Genomic DNA, 21,536 nt, shown 5'->3' on the forward strand with positions numbered 1-21,536 from the left:
TAGATCAGATATTAGTACGAAATTCTTTCCTGTGAGGGTAGTGAGACACTGGAACAGGTTGCCCAGAGAAGATGTGGATGCCCCCTCCCTGGCAGTGTTTTAAGGCCAGATTGGATGAGGCTTTGAGTAACCTGGTCTAGAGGAAAGGTGTCCCTGCCTGTGGCAGGGGGGTTGGAACTACATGATCTTTAAGGTCCCTTCCAACAGAAACCATCCTATGATTCTATGATTTGTGGTTACTGCATGTGTATTGGTGGTTCTTGATCAAAGCCATCGTGTTGATTTCAGGCATGTAGCAAGAGATAAGCAGTGAGGCAAATGGGAGCAGGCAGGCTTCCTGTGTACCACGCCACCGAAAGACATAATTGGCTTGGGATATAGGAAGAATTTGTCCAAGGAGACAGAAACGAGGCTTTTGAGGCATGTAAGATTGTGACTGCAGCAAATTTTTGGAATCTTAAGTACGGACTTGCTTTTAAATAGGAGCACAAATGGCAAATATTTGACATGGAGAGTCAGGTATACTTGGACATGTCAACAGCTGGGGAGATAAGGCAGGTGAAGGGAAGCCAGAATACCATTTGTGTGCTTTAGGATCTGTATGTCTCTCTCTCTTCTTTCCAGAACTTCATGGCAGGTGTTATGAGGGGTTTTGAAAACAGATTGAAGGGACAGTGCAGGCACTTTTTCAGCTTAGTGTGTCTTAAGAAATTCTTGGGAACTTGGAAGTTTATGTTGGTTCAGAAAATGCTTGGGAGGGTTCCTGGAATAAAAAATCATCCAGGCCTGCAAAATGCAGGTGTGGGCCTCCTAGCTCAAGATGTAGATGTAGAAAACTCTATTACAGAAATAAAAACTATGTGCTTGCTGTGTTCTTATACTTTTCTCTGGGTGATGTATTATTGACTTTTGTCAGACAGAAATCTGGTCTGGATTGTCATTTGGTTTTACATGGTAATTTTTCGTAAGTTCAAGGTAACATTTTCTGTGAGAAAGTCATGTGAAGACTTCTCAGAACACTGTAAACAAAGGGTGCCTGAATAGAAGTAAAACAGAACTAGAGTCAGCATTTTAAGTCAGTTTCTGTACTAGTGGTCTCAGTAAAGCGTATTTTTGCCCACAATAGCTTACTAAGCATATTAAAACTGTATGACACTAGTCTCTTCTTGTGGCCACGAGAGAAGGGACTGGAAAAAAACAGGGTTCTGGTCTTCAGGCAGCTGCTTGGGATGCTTTAGGCTGCTGGTATTCTGTGTCATGCCTAGTAGCAGGAATACAGATCTTGAATTTTGCTTTGTTGTGTGTTGAAAAAGTCCCTATTTGATCAGAAAACTTCGTGTGAACGAATGTCATCAAAGTGCTGTTTTGTGGTGAAAGTTTTTAAGTTGTTACAAATCCCAAAGTAGTAGCTAAAGTAGGTTTATATACTATCAAAACTTTAACGTTTACAGGTGTTTAGTCCTGGTAGTAGTCTCTACAAACTGTCCATTTCAGGTTTGTGCATTCTTTTTTTAATGTTGCAGTTAAAGTAGAGGTGAAGTTCAACACTTTTGCGTTTATAAAGAAAACAGGATTTTTAAATACCTTTTTGGCAATCCTAACTCATATGTTTTTAGTCTGGCAGACCTGATGCCTCAAGTAAAGGTGCAAGCTGTGGAGACTGTTGAAGGTTGTACACATGAGGTGAGTGCAGTAAAAATGCACATGAAAAGTGTAGGCTTGTTTCATAGAATTATATGTGTTGCTGCCAGTATAATATTGGTTTGTGCTTGTACTTATTATATATTGTTTCATATTATATTTAAGGCAGAACAGGCTTGTAAAGGGTTTGAGGTCTGTATCTGGCATTGAGCATGCACAAAATGCACTTGAAAAATTAATAGGGTATCTTACTGGAAGCATTTTGAATGATACTTGCAATAAAGGGAGTGATTGTGAAAGACTTGGTGATAACGTTGATAGGTTTCCATACTTTAAAGGTACCGAGCACGTTCTGAGTACTGTTGTTGAGGAGGAAAACCTACTGGTTGTTAAAATAGTTCTGTGTTCATAGTGCGATCTGCATGTGCAGCAGTGCATTGAAATGTTTTGCTGTTCTGGTTCAAGAATGAAAGGCTTTCTTGTAAGGCTGATAACTGTTGAAAATTACATTTTGGTATAAAGGGAAAAAAGTTGTTATATGTAAAAGCAAAATAATGAAAACTGTCCATTTTCAAATTGTGTTAATAGACATAAATACAACTTAAAATATGAAAAATCAGAAGTATTAATGCTGATTTTTTTTAATGATCCTTCATCCAAAGATGATTGTCAGAGTTTTTATGAGAATTAAATATGTCAATTTTAACTTCCTTGTATTTTCATGCTCATTTTCTTTTCTGTGCTGTGTTCCAGAACTAGCTTAGGTTAATTAGAGTCACATGGACCCTGTATGATTAGACCTTTGTAATAAAGAAACTATGTGTACAATTGATGATACAGGTTTTAAAGCCCATGCATCTGTACAGTCTTTGTTATCTTGAGATGTCTGGTAGAAGTTTGCCATCACTTAGTAACTGAAGAGAGGTTAAATATTTAATATGAATGAATTATAGATATTGGCTAGGAACAGGAACTTCACCTGTATAAATACATTGTCCTTGGAAAGGGAGTGTGATCAATGTGAGCTGAGTAATTGTTTCTAATGTCTGTTGGCCAAAAGCCATGACTGTGTCTTGGCCTGAAGAGCTAATGTTCCGAGGTAGGTGAAGCAGAAATATTTCACACAGGACAGTAGGGAGTATCAGAGAAGTGAGAGAAGCAGCATTGGTGGGGCAGGAAGATAGAGATATTGGTTGAAAAACTCGTGAGAGGTGGGAAGGAAGCCTTGGCACATGAGCTCATAGAAACAGGATAATAGAAATTCAAATTGGTTTTCACGCACTTTACGTCTGCCCCAACTCTTCATAGCTTGCTATGTCGCTGGAGTGGACACTGAGAGTTCTGCAAGTGCTTTTGTTTAAAATGTATTTTATAGGTTGCACTTCCAGCAGATGAAGACTTCACAGGTCTGAAGCCAAGAACTGGAAAAGCTGCAAAAGTATGTGATAGATTGCATTTATTTTTCTTTTTGCATATGCTTTAGACAAAAGATGAGAGTAGAGGGAAAAGTGATGTACTTTGTCAGTAAGGCTTGGAAAAGAGTATCTTGAAAAGATGGCCTGTCATAAGTAAGGTTGGTGTTTCTGTATTTTAAATTTAGTAGGGTAAAATGATGCGGTTGAATGGGGTGGATAGGCTGTTGCGATTTCAGTTCTGTTCTACAATATCAGGTGGTGGCTTCAGTTGTACACTGTAGTTTCTCTTCCTAAATTAGTAAACTAGAGAAAATTCAGCCATTGAGGCAAGATTTTCATTTGATACAACAAGAAGACATAAGCAAAGATCTTAGGTGAGGTGTTAGATAAAATTATTTAAATACAAAGTCATTGTAAAATACTGGATTAAGATCAGTTGAAGTTACAAATATCTACGGGATTTCATTTCTGCCTGTAGTTTGCACACTAGATCAGTCAGAAAATTAATTAGATGGAGGTAACAATCTGTGTTAAAAATATGTGATGTTTTTGCTTTCTTTCTTTTTAGGAATATCCATTTATTCTTGATGCCTTTCAGAGAGAAGCTATTCTTTGTGTAGATAATAACCAGTCTGTGTTAGTGTCGGCTCATACATCAGCTGGTAAAACTGTTTGTGCAGAGTAAGTAATTTTCTGACAGGCTCTGATAAGATAATGGCGTGATGTTTGTCCTATCATTTTGTTGAACCATCAGTAGTTGTTGTGTCTTAGTTTCTTGATACAAAAGTCTGGACCATGACTGTTTGAGTTGAGTTGACTACTCTTGAATCTAAAAGTTATTCTTTCATCTTGTTTAATGGGTACTGAAAGACTTAATTTGTGATTAAGCTTATCTTTTATTTTTAAGCAATCTGGTTTTGCTGAGATGTTTTTGTATAGATTAAAAGGAAAGTTTCTGCCATACAGATTTGCATGAATTTAGAAAAAAAACCCTTTGCTTTCTGTGTTTGTTTTTTTTCTTTGTCAGAAGCACTGGTTTGATTTAAGTTGCAACTTGGTGTTCATTGGGCAAGAAATGTTTAAAAGATAGTGTGCATTTTTTGTCAGGGTTTGGTCTGACAGTGGAGTGGCTTTGCTGACCTGAGATGAGAAGTGAGATGTACAAGTAGATATATTAGAGCATGTGTTCAAATAATAATAGTCATGAGACAGGACACTTACATTTTTAGATTAAACTAGATGTGCTCTGATGTCCGTAAAAATCAGTTAATTTGTTGTCAATGATTTGTCACTCTCCAAAGAGGCATGAATAGTTGAGTTAAGATTGCACTGAACTTAATAATCTAGGTGTGAAATGCTTCATATCATTCTACTGGTGTTCTGAATTGCTTGTTTTATTTTTTAAGCAGAAGATTAAGAGGAAAGTAATATGCTCTCAATGTCTTCCTGACAACTTTAATATGTACAATGTTTGAATACAGGTATGCAATTGCCCTGGCTTTGAGGGAGAAACAGCGTGTGATATTTACAAGTCCAATTAAAGCTTTGAGTAATCAGAAGTACCGTGAGATGTATGAAGAATTTCAGGATGTTGGTTTGATGACTGGGGATGTCACCATTAATCCTACAGCTTCTTGTCTGGTAATGACAACCGAGGTAAGATCACACGTTAATTCTTCTACCTTTTTTGACTGAGAAAATCTGATATTAAAAGATTAAAGTTACCATAATAAGCCCAGTTAGGGTAGAAAATGTTATGAAGTTCATTATGCTTCCCTTTAATGTTTTAACTTTTGGTTATTGAAAAAGTTAGGTAAATCTCTGTGAATTTGATCAGTCAGGAACTTTAATTCTCACATGGAGAAAGGCAGAACGTAATTTTCTGAATGCTCAAGACACGGAGTTTTCTTTGGACAGATGTGAAGCACTGAAAGTCGGTCAGCCTTACTGAATCGTGTAGGGTCGGTATTTTGTTCTAGGGAAACAAAATAGGGAGAGAAAAATCATTGAGTGATAGTTGAGTGGTTCACGCTAGATGCTAGTACTTTAGTAATATGCAGCTTTTCACCTTTGGTAACAAAGTACTGTTGGCACAGTTTTGTCTTATTTCTGTTGTAGAAATCTGTCCTGTCATGATTTGAAATTTTCGTCTTTCTCCCTTTATCACAAAGGAGTAAAGAGTCTTACAGAGAAAACTCTGGTAGGGAAAGATTGGGGTGGGGAGACGGGATGACTTGATTTCTGACAAAAGGTTGCCTCTTAATCATGGAGAGGTTATCTGTTAGGATGATGGAAGAAGATGACTTGGCAGAAATAGATCTGTACACCTGTAACAAATGTGCTGCCACATAAGAGGCTGGGAGAAGAATAATTTTTTTTCTTTCATGTTCCTTTGCTGTTCTTGCACGGAAACCAGTTTGTCTCATATGATGAGATTTGTTAGATTGAAATCAGCTTGGAAAGCATCTCACAGCCAACCTTTAAATGTTTTGAAGTTTTATGCAAAATAAGATTCCATATTGCCGTATAAATGTGAACCAAAAATTCTGGCAGTTTCTTACTGACATCTCTGTAACGTGACTGTTACTATTTCATGTGATGGATATCAATTTTTTTTTCCTTTTCTAGATTTTGAGAAGTATGCTCTACAGAGGTTCTGAGGTTATGCGAGAAGTTGCATGGGTTATTTTTGATGAAATCCACTACATGAGAGATTCAGGTATCCTATATGTACAATTTTGCTTTTAATCTTTTTTTCCCCAAGTACATTTTTTTTACTTTTGGAGAATTAAATCTTTATTCTGTCTCTTAAACAGTCATCTTTGTTCAGAAATCATTTAGGATTTGTTTTCTACTGAACATATATAGGAGAGTTACTGTGTGTTGCAATCTGCATTGTCTTTGCCAAGGCAAAAGCTACTTTGAGGGCATTTGATACACCCCATTTGTGTAGGGAAGGCTTTTTTTAGTTTTTGTTTTATTTTGTCTTTAAGCATGCTGGTTTTTGGCTTCAGAAAAATAGACTATTTGAAAAATAGGCTTTAATCACATACATTTCCCATGTGACTTTTCCATTTTCAGAACGTGGTGTGGTTTGGGAAGAGACAATCATTTTGCTCCCTGACAATGTTCATTATGTGTTCCTTTCTGCGACTATCCCAAATGCCCGTCAGTTTGCTGAATGGATCTGCCATCTTCACAAACAGGTAATGTTTCTGATGTGCTGTACCTCCATCCTTGTTGTCTTGTGGCATAATACTGTCCCTTTGGTTGGTGAGAACTGAACCTTTGAGCATCTTTTTAGTCATCTTATTGCTTATGAATGATGGTATAGATCTCTCCTGCCTTCTCTGGTTTATTGCTAGCTTTTCCAGCTATACTGGCTGCTATGAACTGGCTGCTAGAACTTGGTTCTACGTAGTAACATTAAAAGCTATTTCTTTAAAGTTTGTTTTCCACACTTAAGACACCAGCTTGATTTCAACAAACGTTCTGAATTATGGAACACAATGAATGTACTATCATTTTCAGAAGGCTGATAGACAAGAGGTTATTTGGAGAACTTGTTTGAAGAGCTCTGTAAAAAGGCCATGAAGAAATCAAAAGTAAATCATAAATCCATAGGAAATACTATATATACGTGCAAACAAAGTGAGAAAACAGGAATGTAAGAAACCTATCCTGTTCCGTAACCATTAGGTTTATTCTATTCTGTTTTTTTAAGAGATCCTTTTGCAGCAAAGAATATGGGAATTAGAATTAGGGAAGTTAATATCCACAAGAGGTTGGTCCAATTTTAAAAATACCCCAAAGATTGATTCTTCTGTTGTTTGTGTTGAAAGGAATGTAGTATAAGAGATGTCTATTTAAGCTTGCCACAAAACCTTGACTCTGCTTTTTTTTAAAGCAGATTTACATAATGTTTAATGTTTTAAAGGAAGTGTTTTGTTTATTTTTTTCTAAATATGCTTTCTCTGTGCATTAAAACCTGAAATGTTTGTAAAACTCTACTGTGTGCCTTTTTTAGGCGGTGTAAGAAATACTGCAGACTTTTTTTTACACAACAGAAATCATCAGTTTTTCCTTTGGTTTTAAAAGGTGTTAGGATTTTGAGTCTGTTTAATAATACAGAGGAAATATTACCTGTCCTTACTTTTTGTGTTCATGAGAAAGAATTTTTGTAGCCAACTTGTGTTCTTCTAAAGGATTTGCAAACTTTCATTTTCTTAAGCAACATCATTAATACAAAATCCATATTCAAGAAAGAAAATTTATCATCTTAGTTTCTGTGAGTCTTACTTTCTGGCTTTTAGAAGGGTGTATTTTAATAATAATGTATTGGATTTTCCATCAAGGAAGTGTTTTTACAATGCAATTAGAAGCATTAAATATTTACATGTATGCTGTTCTTTCTTTATAGCCTTGCCACGTGATTTACACAGACTATCGACCCACTCCATTGCAGCATTATATATTCCCAGCAGGAGGAGATGGACTCCATCTGGTTGTTGATGAAAATGTAAGGAATGTTCTGCTTGTTTGAAAGATCTTTTTCCTTGCTTATCACTTATGAGCTTGATCTCTTTCAAACTTTGGCTTGGCTACAGAAAGAATGTTTGTGTTAAAATGAAGTACAAATGGGTAACAGTGATCTCTGAATTGCTGTTAGATTTTTTTTGAGTGTTACAGAAGAGATTGGTTTTCTTATGTAGTGTGTAGTCAGCTGAGTAATACTTTGCTGAGATGTCTTAAATGCCCTCATCCTTGCTTTGTTTTCTAAAGCACATGCTGCTTTCTGCAAATCTTCAAAGTAGCTGGTGTTTCTTGTACTGTTTCTCACTCAAATTAAAAGGCAGTGTAATAGCATTTAAATTTTACTTCAGTTGAGAGGGCAAAATATTTTTGTGTTTTTAGATTATTTTGAAGTAACAGCTTGTTTAAAATTCATGATCAGCTTGCACAGCAGTAGCTAATGCTATGAACAGTAGTACTGCACTTGAAGGTGAGTCTTTATTGGGCAGTGTAGTTTCATGTAGACATTCCTAAAAGTCAGTTTGGATATTGTGTCATTCAGCAGGTTTAGCATGGTTGATGTTGTGGTGGATAGAACAATGAGCAGTAACTTCAGACACACCAGTGTAATTCTGAGCTCTGCCATGGACCTAGTAAACTAGCTTGCTAGCTTATGCATTGTTTGTGTCCTTCTGCCTGTAAATATGGGGTAATGGTACTGGCTGTGCAGAGCACTAAGGATTTTTAAGTGGGCTATGTAAGAAGTAATGGCTTACAAAGGTTGTGTTTTATATCTAGGGAGATTTCAGAGAAGATAATTTTAATACAGCAATGCAAGTGCTTAGAGATGCAGGAGACTTAGCAAAAGGGGACCAGAAAGGCAGGAAAGGAGGAACAAAAGGTGAGTTTGAATCCCATTCTAAAGTAACTTTTTGTATAATACAACCAAGTTGTATGCAGTTTGTGCTTGTGTCTCAATTATTCCATAAGATACTTTTTTGCTAAAATTACATTTAAATTAATGTAATCTCTCTGCAGGTCCTTCAAATGTTTTTAAGATTGTGAAGATGATCATGGAAAGGAATTTCCAACCTGTGATTATTTTCAGCTTCAGTAAGAAAGACTGTGAAGCCTATGCACTTCAGATGACAAAGTTAGATTTCAATACAGGTACAGATAAATAAAATATAGTTTTATTCACAGTTTGATGTGAAATGTTACTCTGGTTAGATATTTCTATTTCCTTTGGAACTTTTTGTGTAAAAAATGAATGAAAAATACATACTGCTTTTTCATTTACTATGCCAGTAGATCAGGCTGTTTTCAGTAGGAAACTGTTGGTGGACAAAGAGTACTTGGTCATCACAATGTTGAATTGTTTCCCTATTTTAAACTTAATTTCTTTCTCCAAAATCCCGTTCACTCTAATAATAGCACAAGAGTTCCCGGAAAGTTCTGCCTATAATGGGAGAAGACTGATCATAACAAATGTATTTCCCAACATTTTCATGTTATGTCCTTAGAAAATAGTATTTTCTCAAAGTCAAAACAACTGTACAACAAACCACTAGACTATTCTTTCTCAACTAGTCAATCCAACTTGCTTTCTTTCCTTCCTCCCCCTTCTCCTCAAAGAAAAACCCAGAAGGTAAAGAAAGAAGATTTTTTCATTTTGGATTAAGACCAAGCTTGGAAAATAAGTTTAAGTTTGTCGCTTCTCAGAAATATTAAGAGTTGTAACAAAAACAAGGAATTTGTTGTAAATCAACGTATCATTCATGTTTGTGAACTGTTCAAGGTTCTTGCTTACAGGCTCCGATCTTTGCATGTCTTGGTTCAGTGTTGCAAAATAATGCAGCCGTTTCTGTCAGAAAATGTAAAGATATGCATTTTTATATCTTTTCTTCAGTCATACCTTTGAATATACATTCTTGATATTTGTACTACTTAAGTAGAAAGGGTGTAAACTTTGAGGATTAATGGGGAAGAGGAAAAGACTCTATGTCCGTGCAGACAGGGACTAGTAGGTAGAAAAGAAACGGGGAGGTTTATGAAATAGGCAGGAAGTACATAAAACTGAGAAATCCCAAGCTTGGAAATAGCTGAAATTTGGATTATTCTGCCAGGTTTGTTCTGTTTTCCTTTTCCCTGAGCATCTACTCCTGGTTACTGTTAGGCTCCTTCAGGCTCACATTCAAGTCTTGATCATCTGATGTGATGTGGGTGGTTTTGTGTGGAGTTCACAGTCTTCCATGCTGTTTTTATTGTAAACTTTTGTAAATATTAGAATGCAGTAATCCTTTATTTACATATGGTATTAGCCTTCTAGATTGAGTAATAACTTACAAATTGCCTTCTCAGATGAAGAAAAAAAGATGGTTGAAGAAGTGTTCAGTAATGCAATTGATTGTCTGTCAGACGAAGACAAAAAGCTTCCTCAGGTGAGTGGAGATTGAACGGGGGTAGCTTCTACTCTCCTGTCTTCTGCAATGTTTGAGGCTGTGGGTGTTTTGTAGTGGGTACAGAAATCATAAACTGGATATTTGCATTTATCTCCCTGGGTCTTAATATCTCTTGCACTGCTCCTTGGCATTGTGAAATAGGACTCAGTGATCAGGGTTCCTTCCAGTTGTGATTCCAGCAAATGACGTATGTCAAAATTAACCACAGACTTCCTGCCCTCTCTTTTATTTTTTTTTTTTAAGTATGTTTTTAAGTAAACATAAGGGCTTATAAAGAGATCTGTCTGGGTTAAAACTGTCTAGAAATAGTTCAAATGAGAGTGCAGTATGCACTTTATCAGATATTGACTGCTGAGCCTTTCAGAAAGTTAAATTGGTGCATCTGCATTCTGATTTATTGCATAATGACTAAGCAGAGTGACTGTCTTTACAGTGGAAAAATACAGGCTTCTAAATGGACAGAATGTTACAGCTTTCGATACTTTTGTAACAAATACTAAAACTATAATTTCTTTCTACCCTCCTCTTTATTTATTTGTGTCCATTATTTCTTAGCGTAGTGCTCTTTATTGTGAGCATGGCAATTTCTCCTTGAAAAAAACAACTGTTTAATTTTTGGCGATGCCTACCTCCGTCAGATTCAACATACATGTTTTGTTTGTGAACTTGAGAAAAACGGAAAATAGGAATCCACTATATAAGGTGTTATGTGCTGGCTTTTTTGGTAAGCTTGTAACAGTGGCATTATATCCAAGTAATCTGTTTTGGTCTCTGTGGACAATGAGATCTTGAAAGTGTATTCTCAGAATTAGGTTTGGGGTGGTAACCAAGTGTTAATAGATTGTTAATGAGAATCTTTGTTTCCAAATTAAAAACAGAGAAAAAGCTAAGTTTATGTAGGTATTTGTTTGAAGTAAGTTTTTAGAATTTAAGATACTAATTCAGTCATTTACAGCCTGAATTTCCTTGTATGGCTTTCATTAAGTGTTAACTTCACAGTTTTACACCGTATCAGTAAGTGAAATTACTGCAACTAAAATGGAAACAAAATATCTCATGCATATCAGGATCACTATTTCCAAAAATGATTTTAAATGAGGCAATTTTTTTTTTTTATAGAGGCAAATTTAAATACTAACTGCATGTGTAAATCAGGGCATAGCTTCACAGTTGGCCTAACCCAATTTAAGACTAGTCTGCTACTGAAGAGATTGGCCTCTGTCTTTACCTTTCATGTCATTCCTAGTTCTAACTGGAAAATAATATTGAAGGGGTATTTACTGTATTTAAAATCAGGAAATAGTGAGTTACATGAACACTAAGGGCAGTGTTGAGGTTTTCCATACAGGTTTTATTTTTTAGTAACAAATATTAAAATTTGTTTATTGGTCTTTATATGTTTCTTCCCAGGTTGAGCATGTACTTCCTCTTCTGAAGCGAGGAATTGGTATCCATCATGGCGGTCTGCTTCCTATCTTAAAAGAAACCATAGAAATTCTTTTCTCTGAGGGCCTAATAAAGGTATATATTTCATGTCCATATTTAGGTTTTTCTCTGTTGTGAATAGACAGTTGGTAATCCTGAAAAACCATGAAGTATGTCTTAGCTCAGAGTGGTAGTGGAGATCTGCTCCTTGACTGAAAAAGGTGAAAGACTCAATGCACGTGCCAAACTGAAAAATGCTTTGTGTTTTGATGTGCTTCTATGCAGGAAGCATAAAGCTTAGTACTTGCCAAAAACTTTTTTTGAACATTGTGTGGAGTAGTAAGTAGGCAATTTTAAAAAGAGCTACACACATATGAAGAGAAAGGCTCCATTCTGTGGATCTACGTACTGGATTCTACAAATGCACACAGCATCTCTGAAAGCCTGTAGCTGTTCCAGTGGCACAGGTTAATTGGTGTGATTGGTTACAGCTCCCTTCCCTTGAGAAATGCAAATATATTTATCTGAAAAAAAAACAATTCTTGAAGCTGGGTTTTTTTTCCCTCTCTCTATAAGGAAAAGTTTGTAGTCTTTAATACTTTGCCTTAGATGTCTTATGTTAGTGCACAATTACAGCTCTCATTTTAAGTGTTCCAGATTTTATTCTGAAGTATTTAAACTTACAATGTCTAACTTTAACATTTTCTTCGACTGTTTTATGAGGTATTTCACTCCTATAAATGACTGTAGACATTTACCAAGCTGTTTGTTGGTTGCCCTAAGGGACATACATTCAGAAAAACCTAACCTTAGATGAAAGTTGTGGGGGTTTTTTTTGGGTAGCTAACTGCTATTTTCTTCTTGCAGACTTTGAATGAGGACGTTAACTATTAGTTTTCATTAATATAATTTGCGCTCCCTTGTGTTTTCTTTTGGAGTCTTTCACATGGTCCCATCTAACTAGTTTTCATGTTTTCCCAGAGGAAATAAGAGAAGGGGAAAGTGAGTTTTTGATCCAGTTTTTAAATATTGAATGTGCCTATGTTCCTATGTTGACTGTACATAAGTAGTAAAATCTGAAGAGGTTTTGTGTAGCAATCTCTGACTATTTGCACATTTGCTTAAGAGCCTTTGTTTTTACTTGCTTAACTTAGTCTGTTTATTTAGGCCTTATTTGCAACGGAGACTTTTGCTATGGGAATTAATATGCCAGCCAGGACTGTGCTATTTACAAGTGCCAGCAAATTTGATGGGAAAGATTTCCGATGGGTAAGTGAAAAACAGATTCTGTAGAATGACTGACCTGCATTATTTAAACCTTATTAGGATTAAATTTTACTGTTGACGTATCCACTTCAATGTAGTAGAAAATATTTTTTTCTTTCAAAAATCATTATTTGTTCACTAATCAATTTATAATTAGTGTACAAATTCCTGAAGACGAGATTCCTCAGATTATGCACGAGATTATTTATTTTAATAAATACAGCAAAAGGGCATCAAACACAGGTTAGCGGTGGGCATTGGATTAGTCTAATACTTGTGCACAACTTGTCCAAAACTGTGAGACCCAAGTATTTTCTTCTATGTCAGAGGAATGTGGAGAATAAGTGGTCTCAGTATTTTATCATAATCCAGGTTTTGTCAGACCCACGAAAAGAGATCATTTACCTCAGGAGAATATTGATTGTTCTGTTATAGCAGAGTATTTTGGGTAGCCCACAGAAAGACAAAAATGTGCGGAGGGAGAGACAGGTTCTTAAACAGCTGGAAAACAAATAATTTAAAAGTTCTAAACATGAAAATGAGGTATGTGATTCACATGTAAATAATAATAAGGGTGTGCAAGTCATCACAGCAAAGCTTATAAATAAGTGTCAGGGTTCATCTTTCAGAGATGGGAAAATTGCGGTAATCAGGACAAGTGACATGGCATGTGCATTATGAAGTAAACATCTCTTCAGTCTTAGTTTGAGCTGTTCAGTTTCATGGTTCATTCAGTCTGATTGCATGTCCTTAAGATATGTGAGAATTGGCTACCTTTGAGGTATCAGAAATATAGAACTCCTGCTTTTGGAATGGTTTAGCACAGTTTCCTTAAGTAGTTTCTGAGGTCTGACTTAAAGTGAAACTCAGGAAGTTGTTGGGAATGCAGGTTCTACAGATGACAAAAAAAGTGTTCTAACTTACTGAGACATACGGAACCAGCTACAGCTGACTCTTGTCCATGTCCCAGTTCTTCATAACCTCTTCAATTTCACGGTTAGTGGGCGTAGAAATACTGCTCTTGCTAGTTATCAGTGTTTTAATGTTAACATTTGAATGAAATGATACATTATTTGAAGATAGTGAAGATGCGTTATGTGTATGTTGAAGATGTATTTTAATAATCTCCACCATGCCCAGCAACCTTGCATCACATAAGACATTAGTAAAATGTTTTTTGTGCTTATTGAAATGATGCACCATGTTTTAGAAATCACTGTAGCCATGAGAGCATTAGTTAACTTACACTGCTGACATACATTATTCATAGTCATGGATTTATATCTTAGTAGCTTAGTGATCTGTTACGAGTAATGAATTCAACCTGTGAAAAGCTCATGTGTTAGATAACTCTCCTTTGCTAATTTTTGTGCATCATGGTCATTTACTGTATAATTGTAAATAGCACTTTATATGTTCTTGCTATTTTTCTAATGTTTGTTATTTTTTTTCTTTTTCTCATTTTATCCTAGATATCCTCAGGTGAATACATTCAAATGTCAGGTCGTGCAGGACGCCGAGGTATGGATGACAGAGGAATAGTAATTCTTATGGTGGATGAAAAAATGAGTCCAACAATTGGCAAGCAGCTTTTGAAGGTAGGACAGAAATTAACCTTTTTTTCTTTTTATCCTCCCCACTAAGATTATTCTCATTTGAATAATGTAACATGTAAAATTACACACCTAGAACAAAAACTATGTAAATCATGCAGGTAGGTGATGATAGCTCCTGAAAGGAGTATGGGCTTTCACTGAATTCTCACTAAAGTGGGAGTTTCTGTTGTGAAACAAAATTAGAAGACTAGTATCATCCTTCTCTGTATAAAAGGGATCTCAGACAGGAGAGGTAGAATTGTATTCTGTTTTCTACTGGTATCAGTACTACTGCAGTATTCTGTTTGTTTCTTGCTGACCACAGTCAGTTCAAGGATATTGCTGAACTAGAAAAGATTTGTTGGGCTTTCACAATTTCTAAAGGACTGGTTCTGTGCTGAAATAAAACTTTTTTAATGGACTTTTCAGCATAATAGACAAACTGGACAAAATCGTGCAAAAAATGAGGTACATACAATAAATAACAGTGAGATGGCTGTCAGTGAGCTAAAATTAACTATGGAGAAGTTGATAGTGCTTGTAGGAAACTTTGAGGTTTGGAAGTCAAGAGGTTGAAAAAAAACAGTCTTGTGGTTGAGATGGGCATTGGATTATAGGGTTTCCCCAACTGTAATGGAAGTTGTTACAGTTTATTACGATAATACCCTCTTGCTTTATAATTTGAATATGAAACATTGCACTCCTTACACTTCTATGTAAGTTCCATGGCAAAAATCACCATAGTGAAGCGTAATATTCTGTTCTGTGTGTTGCCTATCTTAGGCTGCTTACGTTAATTGTGTGTGTTGCCTGTCTTAGGCTGCTTATGTTAATTGTGCACACAATTATCAATGTTAGAATCAATGTTAGAATTGAGAACTTGGGGAGTTACTCTGCACGCTATTCAGGATCTTGTAGCCTTGATACAAATAGCAGGTCACTTAGAGTGTTATTAGAGTTTGTATAAATTGTGGGAATCATCTTAAATCAGCATCAGGGTATGTTAATAAAAAGCATGTGTTTGTTGCAAAAAAAAATCAGATGCCAGTATTTTGTTTAGACAAATGAAGAGCAAGGGGAAAAATATGTACATGACTGCTGTTGGTTATGCAGATGTGGATTCTTTGTTGTGTATCTTGCTCTGTCAGTGCTACCTGTTAATTCATAATAAATGTGTACATTAGAGCAATGTTATACACAGGTAGTGTTTACCATCTTAAAGTAAGCATTTTCATTAATGCTACATTATGGCTAACTAACCAGAAATTAGTAAAATAAGAAATTTCAAAAATATTGAAACTCATTCATGTGTGGCAGCATTAGGTTTTGAATTTGTTTTAGTCTTGATTCAATTTGTGTTTTTTCAGTGGAGTGGTCATACATTTATTTGTTTGTATGCACACTTAATGCATCTCTGAGAGGTATGAAGACTAAGTATTTTAACTGGATTTTTATGAGTTTTTAAGACTATTTAAAAAAATAGATGTAATTTTGTGACATATTTAAATAAAGGCTTTATACTTTTGTACCTCCACAGCTGAAAGATTAAACAGCAGGAGATACAAAATGAGAGAAGAAAAAACTTCTTATAAATAGCATTAATTTTGTGTACTTGTAATCTGTAGTTTATAAAGAATATCCCCTAAAAGTTAATTTGTATGAAATAATTGTAAATAGCTTAAGAAAATTTGATATTTCAATTATTTATCTTCAGACTGTATGAAATTATAAGATCAACCATACAGAAGCTGGTTTTTTTTAAGTTTGGAAGTTCAGTGGCTTGGGAACTATAGAACTCAATCTGCATGAATTAAGACGATAAAGGAGATAGTAGATCACTTACATTTTTTTGATACTGTCTTTTTTTGTCTAGATTTTAAAGAAATAATAAAGAATATTTGTTTTATTAAACTATAAGCCCTTTGATTTTTTTTTTCCTTTTGAATTATAAGGAAACAAAAGGGAAACGTAATGGCAACTTTTTTGCTTTCTGTGTTTTCTCTTGGTTCTTCCCCACTGAGCGAAAGAAATTCATGTGTTTCATTAATTTTTCACACGACTTCACTTGTGAGCAAGGACTGAATTTAAGATTTCTTTGAAAAAGATCAGAGGGGGGTATAATGAAGGTATTGATGCTTCTGTAGCTTCTGTAACTGTTAAGCCAATTGCTGAAAAGGCAGTAAAAGTAATCTTTTATGAGATGAGCAGTACAACATAAAAAATACTTATTTCCCTTTTTAATACAAAACATTTAGAGGAAATTTCATGTCAAAACAGGCCAAGAATGTATACAGACTAACATTTCTTCAATATTAACATTTTGTATTCATTGTTAAGTGTGTCTGAATTAGCTTTTACTTACTGACTGACAGTGTTTGTCTATAGTAAGACTACAATCATGTCTTGGGTAGTATTTTGCTGCCACGTCAAGTATTGTGGCTTTGCTCCAGGATCAGCTAAAGATTTACAGGGAAAAATCCAGAAGAAATAAACTAGCTATATTGAGAATGATAGGATATTTACATAGGATGTTTTTATGATAGCTCTTCAACCCTCCTGCACGTCTCATGCAAGCCATTTCCTGAATACTAGAGCAAAACGTCTAGGAATAATGTTATCAGCTGCCTAACACTGCAGTAAGTGAAGTGAGAGCTTTGAGTGTATTTCAGTGCCAGCAGTATTGCTGCAGCTGTGCGCTTTGGCTGTGGCACTGTTCGTTGCGACATTGTGTACAGTACTTCAAACCTAAATTCAAAGTTCAGATCTTAGATGGAGTTCTTATGGGGGATATTTGTAAATATTTCTTAAACTCAGTAACATACATTTGTCTCCAGCAGTGCAACTAGGTTTTTTTGTTTATCCTGAGCATTTGACCACTGAATATTTAGTAAACTGGTGACTTGCAGAAGAACTAAATGCTTACAATACTGTTGGATAGCTTTCTGAAGACAGTAACTTACAGTTTTACATTAGCATTAGACTTAAGAAATATTTGATAGGAAATTTTTTTTTGCTTCCTTAATTAAAATCTTTAGCTACATTATGTTATTTTAGGTAGGAAGTGGAAAGCTGCTCCGTGACGCTAGATGGCCTTTGAAACCAGAGCAGCATCTCTCTACTTGGAATTGGGCCATGTTACAAGCATGTGTTCCTACAGAGACAACTGAGTTATTGAGCAGTGGTAATCTGTTACGTCTCTAAAGGACAAAAATCTCAAGCTAATTACGTTACAGAAATGAATGATTGCATAATGAAAGAAAATGTGCTAATGTAAGTAGGTTTTTGAGCTTTGAATTTGAGTGTATCAGTTCTTTGCATCTAGTTATTCCTTCAAAGGAGAAGTTAGATGGACTGAAAAATGGAAAGAAAACATTCCTCTAGCCAGATAAAATATACAGTGTTATGCTTTCCTTGTCATTTGCGTATGGAATGTGAAGTGCCCCAATGCCAAGCTGTAGGAGATATTCCACTAGCTACCTTTGGCTCCTTGGCAGGGCCTTCATTTATAGAGTTGGCAGTACTATGCTTATTAGGCCTGTATGCTGCTATTAGAAATCCATCTGGTCTTTTTGTATTTTGTTTTGACTCTTAGTTTCTTTATTGTACTAGGCAAATGAACAGGATAGCCTCAGAGTTTAATACTTTTCTCTTTAACTTCCTGCCTGTTTGCACAGCTCTCTCATATGACCACTGTGCAGCTGTTGGAAAGTTTCTTAATTTTGAAAGGGCAGATCATCATTCCGTTATAATTAAGGCAGCATCATTAGATATTTTGTGGTTTAATCATCTGCTATGTATGACATATGGCTGTTCCTTTCAGACTCCCAAGTACAAAGAAAATTCTATTTAGCGTGAAAAGCAATATTTACATATAAATAAGTGAATTTATGCTGATCAGGAATAAATGTAAGATTGGAAATTGTGAGGAGGTGATGAGAAACTTCAGTGGTTAAAAGAGGAAGTTTCTGGAACAGGAGCTATCTGATAAAATTGCTGGAAGTTAGTACTTTTGCTGAGCATAGCTACTTGTCTGCGAAAGGAATTAATAATCAGCCTTGGGCACCAGTGTAATTTTGTGTGGATTTCTAACATAGAAAGTGTAACAAACAACTAAACCTCTTGCCCGGGTAGTGAGAAATGCCATAGTTATGTAATAATATAAAAAACTGTGATAAATCAGAATTCAGGAAAAACAGTGTTTAATATGTAGGAAATAAATACTGTTTAATGCAGAAGTAGTTCACTTAATCTTTGACTGTGAGGTTGCTTGTTCCTTCTTTTGGCTTGTCTGGTATTGACTAATAGGCCATGGGTCTGCTCGTGTTTTGGTCTTTCTGTGTTTTAAAATAAATATGGGTATGTATGCTCTTAAATTGGGTTCAGAAATAGTAAAACTTACCTAATGTAAAAGTATAGATTCTGTTGTTTGAGTGGTTGGGGGTTTTGGGTGCTTTTTTGTTGTTATTGTTATGTAAATTTAGGACAGTCCAAAACTGTTCTTAGTCTCTGTTACTCTTTAAAATACCCATATACATTAACATCATACTCTTGAAATTATTAGTGTGTTTTTGTTCAAATGATCTCCTTTGACTAATATATAGAAAACCCTTCCACATCGAATGGGAGTTTCTTTTCAGGTGGTAAGATTTATTCTGTTACATTGGGTTCTCATTTTGCTCTTACAAACTGTACTGAATTTTTACTGTATGATCAGGCAAGAAGAGAGACCTAGACATGCTGGAGAGTTGGGTGGGGAGAAATTTAATGAAATATAACAAGGGCAAGTGTAGAGTCCTGCATCTGGGCAAGAACAACCCCATGTATGAGTACAAGTTGGGGACAGACCTGCTGGAGAGCAGCGTAGGGGAAAGGGACCTGGGGGTCCTAGTGGACAGCAGGATGACCATGAGCCAGCAATGTGCCCTTGTGGCCAAGAAGGCCAATGGCATCCTGGGGTGTATTAGAAGGGTGTGGTTAGCAGGTCAAGAGAGGTTCTCCTCCCCCTCTACTCTGCCCTGGTGAGGCCGCATCTGGAATATTGTGTCCAGTTCTGGGCCCCTCAGTTCAAGAAGGACAGGCAACTGCTAGAGAGAGTCCAGTGCAGAGCCACGAAGATGATTAAGGGGGTGGAACATCTCCCTTATGAGGAGAGGCTGAGGGAGCTGGGTCTCTTTAGCTTGGAGAAGAGGAGACTGAGGGGTGACCTCATTAATGTTTATAAATATGTAAAGGGCAAGTGTCATGAGGATGGAGCCAGGCTCTTCTCAGTGACATCCGTTGACAGGACAAGGGGCAATGGGTGCAAGCTGGAACACAGGAGGTTCCGCATAAACATGAGGAAAAACTTCTTTACAGTGAGGGTAACGGAACACTGGAACAGGCTGCCCAGAGAGGTTGTGGAGTCTCCTTCTCTGGAGACATTCAAAACCCGCCTGGACGCGTTCCTGTGTGATATGGTCTAGGTAATCCTGCTTCGGCAGGGGGATGGGACTAGATGATCTTTCGAGGTCCCTTCCAATCCCTAACATTCTGTGATTCTGTGAAGAAGCACCAGAGTAGAGCGTCAACAGAGGTCCTTTTTGCAAATGAAATCCTTAGCACTGTCTGAAGTAAAGGTTGTTAGTTAGGCATGGCTGCCACAGGAGGCAAGAACAGGGAGCTGCTGACAATCTCAGAAAGCTCAAGGTACAATCAGATGCAGGCTAGAGTGTAGCAGTTGTTTAGCATAGCGTTTGGCAAAATTGCAGCACAAGCTTCTTTGGCAAGAGGATATCCTGATACAGTGGCTATGAATAATATTTTCTTGTGTAAAATGTGGTGGCCTGGATTGAAATTGGTATGGAATGATATGGCTTACTACTTCACTTTTATGATAAAGACTCCCCAGAATCTTTAGTACTGCTGGTTGTCCACCCCTTTTAAAACTGTACTGTGTTTAGATTTTCCATTTACTTTTCCCCAAATGGTTTAAAGATGTTTCTAGAGAAGCAAACTGGTATTTCAGTTAATTTCCCATAACTTGTGAGTGATTAGTAAGTAACAGCTTTCCATTTAATCTTGTTTGGACTATGCACAAGGCAGCAGGTGAAGCCTTCTAGTGAGACTGTCCTCCATCAGCATTCAGTTCCTCTGCAAACATCAGCTTAACATGCCATCTTAATTATACTATTGTGCTTTGGTTTGACTTAGAGCTTACTTGTATGAAAAAAAAATAAATGCCTCAGGATTTGAAAAATTTACCGAAGCCTAGTTTGGGAGCAAAATAGACTTGAGCTGAAGGTTGGCACTAACACTTGTTGGAAAAGCTGTTGCAAAATGTAGAGAAATAGATTGTCACTCATGGTTTGAGGACAGTATGTTCTTCCTAATGTAAAGTTGTGACGTAGAGGAGAATCTCAATGAAACAAATATTTTGGATACTTTATAAAAATTTAGATAAAAATTTCACATTAAAATTATTTTTATTTTTATTGTAAACTGCCAAACTTTTCTTGTTCTTACGAAGCTTGCACTGCAGAAATTTTCCAGGCTTCAATTTAGGAAGGTACTTAACTTGTAACCTTAGTTTAAAATCTGCTTAAAGTCAGCAAGATTTTAGCATGAAATCACGGAGAGAATTCAACTGTTTTAAGGGAGGTGGGCATTCAGATGCCATTGTGAACAGGGTCACAGTTTTGTAGATAATTATGCAAGCCAGCAGATAGAAGAGAACAGTAAATAGTTCTTCTTCCTGGTGTTTGCAACCAAAATGTGGGAAGATGGGGTACATCAGATGGTGTGTAGAATGGTTAGTCACTCTTGAACTTCACCTCAGGCTTTTCCAGAGCCAGTAAGACTAAGCTAACTGATAATATTTATTAATTGTGGTTGCTGCTTGTTAATACCACAAGTTACTTGAAGTTGTATTAGATCAGTCCGTGGAAAGTAGTTTCCCCCCAGCTGTCAGATTTTTGGGAAATTTACTTTGGTAAACTCATCACTGCAAATGTAAATGCATTTTGACTAATTAACCTGATTTTTCTTCACCTTTTTGTCCTTAAAGAAGGTAAGTGTGAGATGAACAGAAGACAAAGTTCCTTTTATTAATTTATGTTAACTTTTTGTGGAAGTATATAGTCTTTGCTAAGGCATACATTTCCTTTAAGTTAAAACATACTCTATATTTACTGAAATTGGAAATTGTCACATCACTGACCTGTAGTGGCAAATCTGAAACCGAT

General features: G+C 36.2%; 1 protein-coding gene across 2 annotated transcripts in view; it reads left to right on the forward strand.

The window, feature by feature from the left end:
* MTREX (Mtr4 exosome RNA helicase) overlaps positions 1-21,536 on the forward strand; it is a 49,690-nt gene that overhangs the window by 1,851 nt on the left and 26,303 nt on the right. Inside the window, exons 3-15 of one of the 2 annotated variants that reach the window (XM_068422107.1) lie at positions 1,617-1,683; positions 3,017-3,079; positions 3,625-3,737; positions 4,538-4,712; positions 5,685-5,775; positions 6,138-6,262; positions 7,477-7,575; positions 8,367-8,469; positions 8,607-8,738; positions 9,930-10,009; positions 11,441-11,551; positions 12,623-12,724; positions 14,194-14,319. In XM_068422107.1, coding sequence (XP_068278208.1) covers positions 1,617-1,683; positions 3,017-3,079; positions 3,625-3,737; positions 4,538-4,712; positions 5,685-5,775; positions 6,138-6,262; positions 7,477-7,575; positions 8,367-8,469; positions 8,607-8,738; positions 9,930-10,009; positions 11,441-11,551; positions 12,623-12,724; positions 14,194-14,319 — 1,387 coding nt within the window. The remainder of the gene's footprint in view (positions 1-1,616; positions 1,684-3,016; positions 3,080-3,624; positions 3,738-4,537; positions 4,713-5,684; positions 5,776-6,137; positions 6,263-7,476; positions 7,576-8,366; positions 8,470-8,606; positions 8,739-9,929; positions 10,010-11,440; positions 11,552-12,622; positions 12,725-14,193; positions 14,320-21,536) is intronic. The other variant, XM_068422108.1, reaches the window with a different exon arrangement.

Source organism: Nyctibius grandis, chromosome Z (assembly GCF_013368605.1).
Source record: "Nyctibius grandis isolate bNycGra1 chromosome Z, bNycGra1.pri, whole genome shotgun sequence".
NCBI lineage: Eukaryota > Metazoa > Chordata > Aves > Nyctibiiformes > Nyctibiidae > Nyctibius > Nyctibius grandis.